Source organism: Hypanus sabinus, chromosome 10, assembly GCF_030144855.1.
Source record: "Hypanus sabinus isolate sHypSab1 chromosome 10, sHypSab1.hap1, whole genome shotgun sequence".
NCBI classification, from domain to species: Eukaryota; Metazoa; Chordata; class Chondrichthyes; order Myliobatiformes; family Dasyatidae; genus Hypanus; species Hypanus sabinus.
In genome coordinates, this window is record NC_082715.1 from 166,844,301 (window position 1) to 166,855,119 (window position 10,819).

Genomic DNA, 10,819 nt, shown 5'->3' on the forward strand with positions numbered 1-10,819 from the left:
ATCTGCAGTCTCTTGTGTCTCTCTTTTCAGAACTTGCCCCTTTCAGCCCTGCCTTAGACTGAACCAGTTTCTTCTCTCCGGCTTCATTTCTGTTCTGCTTCTTCTTTAGCCCATCACGCCTACTGGGACACAGACCGCCAACAGCAGCTCGTCAGAGTCCCCTGTCCAGGGCCTAGGGTTGAACTGCACTGTGGCCTCTGCTTACACTGCACGACTTCAATCGTCTTCCAGGGGAATGTCCTCCCGATCGCAGGGATGATTCCTTTGGAGAATCGGTGGATGTTTCTGTCGCACAGGGTTTTTACGGGATGGAGTCGCTGGACCCATGCCCGACCCTCTCCCTTTCACAGCCGGATTTGGGCAGTCCATGCCGAGTTTTCATTTCTGTTCCGACCTGCTTAATCTGTTTCTGATCCCTCCATGATAAATATACCACCATACCTTCCCACAGACAGCAACATGATTTTAATTGCCCAAATTTCAGCGCGTGTAGTGGACAATCGCGGTACTGCAAGCGATCTGCAGCTCCCCGAAAGTGAAAGCATTCTGAATCAGGAAGTGCTGTGAGTTAACATGGCTTCGAAAGGGCAGGCCGAGAATTGGACCGAGGAGGCAATTTGTTCCCTCTGCCTGGATTTATTCACCGATCCGGTATTACTGGAGTGTGGACACAACTTCTGTCGCTCTTGCATCACACAGTGTTGGGAAAGGGAGGAGAGAAACTCCTGCCCTGAATGTAGAGAGGTGGTTGCTGACCGCATCTTCAGGACCAGTCGGGCCTTAGCAAATCTGGCTGAAAAAGCTCGAAATCTAAACCTGAATCTGAAAGGGAAGGAAAGTAAACATCACTGCGAGGAACATGAGGAAGAACTGAAGCTGTTTTGTGAAACGGACAAGACATCTATCTGTCTGATCTGTAGAGATGCGCAGGAACACAGAAAGCACCGCTTCGTGCCGATTAAAGAAGCGGTTAAAATATACAAGGTAAAAGTAACATTAATTTGATACTGATGCTGGACCCATTTTCTCTTGAAAACTAACATAATTCTCAGCAACTTCCGCCATCTCCAACGGGATTATACCATCTAGCGCTCCCACAGCCCATCCCATACCCCACAACTATTCGCTCTCTGCAAGAATCGCCCCCCGTACTGTATTGCCCTTAACCACTCGCTCCTCACACTGATTACCCTCCTGGCACCTGTAATCACGACAAGTGCTACACCTGACTCCTACACCTCTTCCCTCGTCACCATTCAAGTCCCCAAACAGCCCCAATTCCTCCCGTTTCTTCCATGGTCGATTGCCCTCTTGTATCAATACTCCTTCAGCTCTTTACCTCTTCCACCTGTCCTCTCTCTGCTTGTCACTTCATCTCACCTCACGTTGTCTGACCCGTCACCTGTCAGCTGGTTCTCATCCCCAACATTTTTTTCTGGTTTCTGCCCCATTCCTTCCCAGTCCTAATAAAGGGTCTCATCCCGGAACACTGACTGTTTATTTCCCCTGCGCAGATGCTGCCTGCCTCACTGAGTTCCCACAGCATTTTGTATGTGATTATCGGATTTTATCACCTGTTTCTTCTATTGCATCCTTGTTTGTATTTCCTTCAATCTCTGACTTCCAGGATCAGCTAAAGTCTTCCTTAGACTTTCTCAGAGAAAAGAAGTCAGACTTCCAGAAAATTGAGCAGCAACAGAAAGTAAAGATTTCCAGACTTCGGGTAAGGCTTCCTGCGCGGAATTTATTTTTTTTCTTTTTAAATGTTTTGATTAATTTCTTACGTAAAAGAAAACAGTGTACAGTAAGACACACACAAACTCGCACACACACACACACACACACACACACACACACACACACACACACACACACACACAATGATTAAAAAGTAGAAAAGGAAAATCCTTAAAATATAGTAAAACATAGTATTAGCCAACATCTGTGCTTAATAGCAAATCAAAGATTTTGAAAGCAATTCAAAAAAGGTCCCCACAATGTTAAGAAATCTCGTCTAGGTTCAGAAATTGAACAGCAAATCTTCTCTAAATTTAAGCAAGACATAACATCATGTAATCAACGTGTATGAGTAGGCAGAGTGGCACCCTTCCACTTAATCAACAATGTCCTCCTGGCTAGAAGAGAAATAAAGGCCAAAATATGTAAATTGTCTGTCTCCAAAATAATATAATTTCCTCCAACAATACCAAACAAGGCAGTCAAAGGAATAGATTTTAAATTTTCTTTAAAAAGCACCGAAGAAGTGTGAAATACTTCCTTTCAATATTTTTCAAGACTCAGACAAGACCAAAACATATAGATTACTGAAGCTTCTCCATTAATACATCTATCATAATAGAGCGATATATCCAAATAAAAATGAGACAGCTTATTTTTAAATATTTGGGCTCTATGAACCACTTTAAATTATAGAAGGGAATGACGGGCACATAACGATGAGGTATTAACCAATTAAAACATTCATTCTAAGTGTCCTTAGCAATTGAAATCTGTAAGTCTTGTTCCTAAAGATTTTTAATTATATCTAAAGGAATATTTCTCATTCTCAACAAACTACAATAAATATCAGATATAGATGCATGATAGAAGGGTTTCAAATTAAAAATTATATCAAGGAAACTTTTATCTGGACTTTTTGGAAATTTATGTACTTGAGAATGCAAAAATTCTCTAATTTGTAACTATCGAATAAAGTGAGTTCTCAGTAGACTATACTTAAGTGACAATTGTTGAAATGAAGAGAGACTATCTCCAACAAACACATCATTAAAATATTTAATGCCCAATCTATTCCACTCTTTAAAAACATCATCAGACATAGAAGATTTAAAAAATAGTTAGAAAACATGGGACTGAAAAACTCAATAAACCAAAATATTAGCAACACACACAAAATGCTCAAATTATACCCAAATCCACACAGTGTGTTCAACTACAAAATAATCAGTTAAATTACTTAAAGATAAACGAATTGAGGATCCAAGAAGAGAAATGATAGAAAATTTATTAACAGAGTTGGCTTCTAAAAAACCCAGACCAGACAGTCCTCTCGATTAACATAATATAAACAAAACATAAGATTCTGTATAAGGACTGCCCAGTAATAAACTCTAAAATTGGGTAAGGCTAAACCTCCATTCTTTTTAGCTTTTTGAAGATGAACATTATTTAATCGAGAAATTTTATTATTCCATGTATAAGAAGATATAATAAAATCCAAAGAATCAAAAAAAGGATTTCGTTATAAAAACAGGTATGGCCTGAAATAAATATGTATAAATTTAGGAAAAATATACATTTTAATAGAATTAATTCGGCCCATCAACGATAAAGAGAGGGAGGACCAACTAGATAATACCTTCTTTACATAATTCAGAAGTGTAAAAAAGTTCTTTAAAAAGGAATTTATAATTCCCAGTAATTGTTGCGCCCAAATAAGTAAATTGATTTTTTACAATTTTAAAAGGAAGGTTAGTATTAACTAATAGCAAATTATTCAAAGGAAAAAGTTCACTCATATGAAAGTTAAATTTATATCCTGAAAACTAACTAAAGCTAGAGAGTAAAGAAAGTAAAAAAAGGTAAAGAAGACTCCACATTAGAATTGTAGAGCAAACGGTCATCAGCAAAAGTGAAACTTCGTGGGTAACGCCTCTCCTTAAAATACCGGTAATATCATTAGATTCACTGATAGCAATAGCTAAAGGTTCTAAAATCAAATCAGAATGCAAAGGACTCAAAGGATAACATTGTCTAGTTCCACGATGAAGTTTAAATGGTTTAGAGTACTGAGAGTTAGTAAGAACATGAGCAGAGGGAGTAATTTAATCCATTAAGTAAAATCAAACCCAAAGTTAAATGTTTCTAAAGTTTTAAATAGTTAGTTCCATTCAACATCATCAAAGGCTTTCTCAGCAACTAAGGATATCACACATTCCGAAATCTCTTTAGAAGGAGAATAAATAACATTCAGTAAACGACGAATAGTTTTCAGGAAAACGTGAGGGAAAGGGGTTCAGGTGAATATCTCAAAACTAGCATGAACTTTAATGGACCGAATGGTCACCTTAATATTATAAGGAAGTACAACACAGCAATGCAGTAAATTAATCTTCACCTTTCATTTAACAGGAACAGTCACACAGCGTTCAGACCCACATCACATCCCAATTTGCTGAACTGCGCCAGATTATCACTGAGAAAGAGCAGCGCTTACTCGGGGATCTCAGGAAGGAAGAGGCAAGGATTCTAAATCCAATGGAGAAAAATCTTCTGGAGGTTCAAGAGAATATAAGGCTTATTGAGAAGGAACTCACTAAGATAAAGGAACAGATGGATCAAAAAGACAGTGTGATATTTCTCAAGGTGAGGGATTATATTTCAATTTTTTTTCTGTCAAAGGACACTAACTGAACAGTAGTACATTTGAAATAACCACAGCACAGCGGCCAATTCCATTAAATCAATTGCCGCTACTGACGACCTCACACAGATTGTTACACTTGTATGATGAGCCCTCCAATCACTCCAATAATGAACTTCCAAAATGTTGAAGATATTTCTTCGATCCTTTATCGGCAAGGTAGAATCTTGAAACAAAGAAACTTAAATGTAATTAATTGTAATAAAGCGGCAACGAAGCAGTCAACAAAAGATAAGACATCTGTCCATCCCCAGCTCAAAATTGCCCAAAACAAAGCACGAATACGTAACTTATTCCCTTCCGCCTCACCGCACCTCCATTCATGCGACTAGTTACCATAGTATAAACGCAACCCAGAATACAATGCAGACAGAAAACAGATGTGTTGCTCCTAGAGACACCATATACAAATGGCAGTAAACTGTTTCTCACCAGACAATTGTTGCAACTATTCAGGGTTGTTATTGTCCCAAAACTGGACTTCCACAACTTCTGTACATCACAGGACAGAATACAATTTGAAATTATTTACTCAGAGTTGCTGACTGTGTCCTTAATTACGCCCTAATTATCCTATAAAACTCCCGTTAACACCCAGTTCCAGTCACAGGCTGTGAGTGTATCTGGTGTAGTGGGTGTGAGGGTCTTTCTGTCAACCAGTGATAACAAAGAATGTGACCTACACATCAGACTTACCCTCCGTATCTAGCTTCCGTCAGATTAGGAAATCTTCCACTGTTTCTGTACTTTCTCAGATATGCCTCCCACGGCATTATATCCCATTCTCCGTCAGAAACAGGCCATTTGGTCCATCTTCTCCTGTCAGTTTTCCCTGCTTAAACAGCCTGCTCCCACCTACTCGCCACACCCAGCAACAGAGCCTGCATTCCATAGTCACTCGTGTTTGTCCAGATTCCCCATTACATTCAACCTCTGCTGTTCCTCTTCAACCACTCATGTGGCAGTGAGTTCCACATCCTCTTCACTAAATCTCTTATGGGGTTTATTAAAATCCATCTGCAATTCTATCTCCCCATACATGGAGATACCTTTCCCACCTGCACACTATCAAATCCATCACTGATCTTAAATTCCTCCATGTTATCATTCTGTCATTTTATGCAGATGAAAATGCACAACTTGTAAGTTTCACCCTTTCAGTTATGACCTAATTTTCAGAAACATGCTTTGTAATTATACCTCATGGTTCTGTGTTGTCCGTGTGTGAGAGTGACTGCGGGACTGGGAATTTTCAAAGCCGTGTAATGGTTTGGATGAATTTCAGGATGTGGACAGTAAGTCTAAGTCTAATCAGATTTGTGTTTTTATTTATTTCAGGAGGAAGCTCGACGGAACAAGAGGTAGGACTTGCTCTTTACTGAAACCCTGGATAGATTTGTAAAATAGTTCAAAATACCAGTTTATAACAATCAGTTTAATATTTACAGGATTAACGATGTTGTCCGGGAATTGTCAGTGACAGATGAAGACCTACTGGTTGAAAAATTTGATCATCCCTATTTGTTGAACGCAGTGCTGAGAGAAACACTTGATTCCATTAATGGAGGTAAAATCTACAAAGATTCATTTCTCCTTGTTTATGAAAAACAATTAAATTATAATTTGAGACAAAAATTGGCTGTATTCAAGGGCTGAGGGGAACAAGTTTATTCCACATCAACCCCACCGACTGGAGGACATCACTGTCACATGGTCAGCTGGAGATGTCAGACCCCTGAACACACCAGAACAAGGTCACAATACAAACAATACACGGGACTGGCAGATGAACCACTGTGTCCTGATCCCAGGCACATTGCACTAACACACCAAGACGAGAGTGTGAATCCTACCAGAGGAGCTGGGAAATTAATACCGACTTGTCGGGGATAAAAGCAGAAATTGGTGTGGTGACCGAGATTGTCAGAAAAATACGCAAGTCCTCCGTGCGCTGTGAGTGCAGACTCAGATTGACGCAGGTATTCCCCCTTTGGGATTAGCAACTCTCACTGTTGCTAGAGGGAGAAGAGGGGAATGGAGGTGATGAGGGACTAAATCGTCAGGAGAACAGACAGAAAAATCTGTGGACGTGAACAGGACACCCGGATGGTATGTTGCCTCCGAGGTGCCAGGGTTAGGGACGCCTGGGATAGTGTCTGCAGCATTTTAGAGACAGAGAAAAGAGGCAGATATGTTGGTACATTTTGGGACCAATTACATTGAAAGTAAAAACAAAGAGGTCCTGAAGTAGTATTTGGAGAGCTTGGTATAAAGCTCAGAACAGTACCTCCAGGGTTGAAATTTCTAGATTGCTGCCTGTGCCACGAGCTGGTGAAGGTAGAAACAGGGCAACTTGGCAGATTAAAGCATGGCTGTAAAGATTGTGCAGGGGGCAGGGCTTCATGATGTTGGATCATTGGGATCACTTTTGGTGGGGGAATGACCTGCTGAAAAGGGGTGGGTTGCACCTGGACCTGAGGGAGAACAATATTCTCACAGAGAGGTTTGATAGAGCTGTTGGGGAGAGTTCAAACTAATTTCTTGATGGTGGGGGTGGGGTTGGGAATTGGAGTGAAAAGATAGGACTGATGGCAAAAATGCAAAGGTAGTGTGCCAGTCAGATAGTCAAATAGGGCGGACAGATGAGAAGACAAAATTGTAGCCAGCAGAGAGAGTATCTTAATTAGGGATGCAGAATTAAAAAGGTTAGCAGACACAGTACACACAGTGTTAAATCTCAATGCATGGACTATAAGAAATAGTGATTGATCTTGTTGCACTATTACAGATTGTCAGGTATGATATAATGGCCATCACTGAATCATGGGAGTTGGGAGCTGAATGTTCAAGGTTACATAATGTATTGGTGGTATAGCGAGGTAGGCAGAAGGGGTGACGTGGCTGTGCTGATAAATCAGTAGAAATACATGACGTTGGATTGGAAGATGTTGAATACTTGTGAGTTGATGTAAGGAACTGCAAAAGTAAAAGGGACACTGGTGGCAGTCATATACAGGCCACCGAACAGTGGCTGGTTGTGGACCACAGATTACAACTGGAAATAGAGAAGGCTTTTGAAAAGGACAATGTTATAATCGTCATGGGAGATATCAACATGCAGGTCAATTAAGAAAATTAGGTTGGTACTGGATCTCAAGAGAGTGAATTTGTTGAATGCCGTGTGATGGCTTTTGAGAGCAGTTTGTCATTGAGTCTACTGGGGGGACAGCTCTACTAGATTGGGTGTTATGTATTGAACCAGAGGTGAATAGGTAAAAGAACCATTGGGAGGCAGTGGCTGCAACATGCTGACTTCAACTTGAAATTTGATAAAGAGAAAGTAACGTCTGACATTGTAATATTTTAGTCAAGTGAAGAAAATTACAGTGGTGTGTAAGTGGAGTTGGCGAAAGTAAATTGGAAGAAGATGCTGGCAGGGATGACAGCACAGCAGAAACTGTGACAATTTCTGGGAAAATGATGAAGGCGAAGGATAGGTGTATTCCAAAAATAAATAAATACTCAAATAGCAAAATAGCACAACCGTGGCTGACAAGGGAAGACAAGCTAACTTAAAAGCAAAAAAGAGGGCAAACAACAAGCAAATATTAGCAGGAAGACAGAGGATTGGGAAGCTTTTAAATACCTACGGAGAGCAACTAAAAGAATGATTGGGAGGGTAAAAAGGAAATATGAAATTGAATTGAATTGACTTTATTACTTACATCCTTCACATACACGAGGCGTAAAAATCTTTACATTACATCTCCGTCCAAATGTGCAATGTGCAATTTATAGTAATTTATGATAAACAATATGTATAACATGCTAGTCAATATAACATAGAAATACAGTTGTCTCAGCACGGGTTAAGCAGTCTGATGGCCTGGTTGAAGAAGCTATCCCTGGAACCTGTTGGTTCTGGCTATTAAGCTGCGATACCATTTTCTGGATGGTAGCAATTGGTACAGTTTGTTGTTGGGATGACTCGAGTCTCCAATGGTCCTTTTTCTACATCTATCTGTACTATATAGCAAACAAATTTTTTTTTAAGTATTGTAAAAAATAAAGTAGAGATGACAGTGGATATAGGACCTCCAGAAATTGAGGCCCGATATGTAATACTGGGAGATAAAGACATGGAAGATGCAATACATATTATGCATCAGTCTTCACTGTGGGAGGCGCCAGCGGTGTGCCATATATTGAAGGGTGTGAGGGAAGAGAAGTGAGTGCAGCTACTATTAGAAGGAAGAAGGTGCTCAAGAAGTTGAAAGTCCGATAGGTACGAAAGTCACCCAGACCAAATGAACTGCACCCTAGTGTTCTGAAAGAGGTAGCAGCAGACATTGTGGAGGCATTAGTAATGCTCTTTTAAAAATCACTGGACATTGGCATGGTGCCACAGGATTGGATAATTTAAAATGTCACTCAACTCTTTAAGTAAGGAGGAAGGCAGCGGAAAGAAAATTATAGACCAGTTAGCCTCTCCTCGGTGGTTAGGAAGAAATCAGTGTCAATTGTTAAGTATGAGGTTTTGGAACAGTTGCTGACACTGGACTAGATAGGACAAGCCATGGCTTCCTTCAGGGATTACCCTGCCTGACAAACCTGTTGGAATTGTTTGAGATTATAAGTAGGATAGATAAAGAGGATGTAGTGGATGTTGTATATTTGGAATTTCAGAAGGCCTTTGTCAAGGTGTCACTCAAGCAACCCTGCGCATGCTCAGTGCTCTGTCCAATGATGTACATGCACATCATTGGACGTGATATCACCACATCTCCCCCCTCCCCCGGTCCCCAGGGCCGCGCTGCCAGAGTCACCCTTGATCCCCAGGGACACGCTACCCGAGACTCACCCCGGTCTCCGGGGACTCTCTAATTCTCTGCTTCTCCCATCCCCCCCAGTCTCTGTCACGCTGGATGAGGAAACGGCGAATCCAGAGCTCGAGGTGTCTGAGGATCGGAAGAGTGTGAAATTGAGCGGGATCAGAAGGATTCGCCCTGCCACCAGGAAGAGATTCACAAACCGGCCTTGTGTGCTGGGATCAGAGGGATTCACATCGGGGAGACATTACTGGGAGGTGGAGGTGGCGAGGAATCGGATTTGGTATCTGGGAGTCGCCACAGAGTCTGTGGAGAGGAAGGGATGGTTCAGAGTGAGTCCGGAGACCGGATTCTGGGTCATCGGGCGGGTTTATGACGTCACCGAGCAGGATGATGATGATGTGATCATTGTTCTCACCTATCCTGAGTCCCGTCTCCCTGCTGGTCTCATCCCTGGGAGGGTGGGAGTTTATCTCAGTTACAAGTCCGGGACAGTTTCATTTTACAACGCGGAGACCAAGTCCCATCTCCACACCTTCACTGGGAATAAATTCACGGAGAAACTTTATCCTTTCTTCTGGCTTGCAGATCGAAACCAGTGGCTGAGAATCTGTTGCGATTCCGCTCTGGGTCTGTAAACGGGTCGGGTTCCGGAACCGGCGTCAGGAGTAAAGTCCCTGTAAATGTAATTGTGCGGAGAGTGAAATAAACATGAGTTGGGAATTATCGATCCATAATTTTAACTCGTTTATGCGTCCGGCAAACAAACAGAAACACCCCGGATTCAACAGCAGCCGCGGGCGGCGGGTCTGGAGTTCTCCATGCCCTAAAGTCCATCCACACTGAGACAGGTTAAATATGGGACAACTGAGACTGGAAACGGGGGGGGGGGGGTCAGGGTGAATCTTGTTACGACCATAAGACACAGGAGCAGAATTAGCCCACTGAGTCTGATCCGCCACTCCATCATGGCTGATCCCCGATTTCTGTCAACCCCATACACTTGTTAGCTCATCATATCCTTTGATGCCTTGACTGATCAGGAAATGATCAACTTCTGCCTTAAATATACCCACAGATAGCTTCCACAGCATTGCACAGGTTCACTACTCTCTGTATTAAAATAATCCTCCTTACCTCTGTTCATAAAGATCTCCCCTCAAATTTGTGGCTGTGCCCTCTAGTCTGGATGCCTCCACCACATGAAACAACCTCTCCACATCCACCCTGTCTAGTCCTTTCAACACTCGGTAGATTTCAATGAGATCCTCCTTCCTTTCTGAGATACGTTGACAAAACTTTACGTACGGCCTGACTTGTTTTTTTTTATGAAGGCTCAGCGTTATCTCCTTGCTTAAATATTCTATTCCACTTGAAGGACAAGCCAGCATTGTATTTCCCTTCTTTAGCACATACTCAACCTGCGAAATAACTTTCTGGGACTCTTGCACGAGATCTCCTGAGACCCCTGCACCTCTGAATTTTCTATCTATGTTAATAATACTGAGCAATATAATTCCTTAGACCAAAATACATGATCATACAT

At 41.6% G+C, this 10,819-nt stretch overlaps 1 protein-coding gene across 1 annotated transcript; it reads left to right on the plus strand.

The window, feature by feature from the left end:
• The first annotated feature begins 567 nt into the window (after positions 1-567).
• Positions 568-10,003, plus strand: LOC132400396 (zinc-binding protein A33-like). The gene is made up of 6 exons (XM_059981339.1): positions 568-984; positions 1,628-1,723; positions 4,153-4,386; positions 5,783-5,805; positions 5,893-6,011; positions 9,355-10,003. Exons 1-6 carry the CDS (start codon positions 574-576, stop codon positions 9,909-9,911), a joined length of 1,440 nt encoding a protein of 479 aa, XP_059837322.1. The 5' UTR covers positions 568-573; the 3' UTR covers positions 9,912-10,003.
• Positions 10,004-10,819: the final 816 nt, after the last annotated feature.

Bases quoted from the DNA above. Each gene is read 5' to 3' on its own strand.
- LOC132400396 (XM_059981339.1), top strand. From the start codon at position 574: ATGGCTTCGAAAGGGCAGGCCGAGAATTGGACCGAGGAGGCAATTTGT. The intron at 4,387-5,782 runs GTGAGGGATTAT...TATTTATTTCAG, and splicing joins ACAGTGTGATATTTCTCAAG to GAGGAAGCTCGACGGAACAA. The intron at 6,012-9,354 runs GTAAAATCTACA...CATCCCCCCCAG, and splicing joins ACTTGATTCCATTAATGGAG to TCTCTGTCACGCTGGATGAG.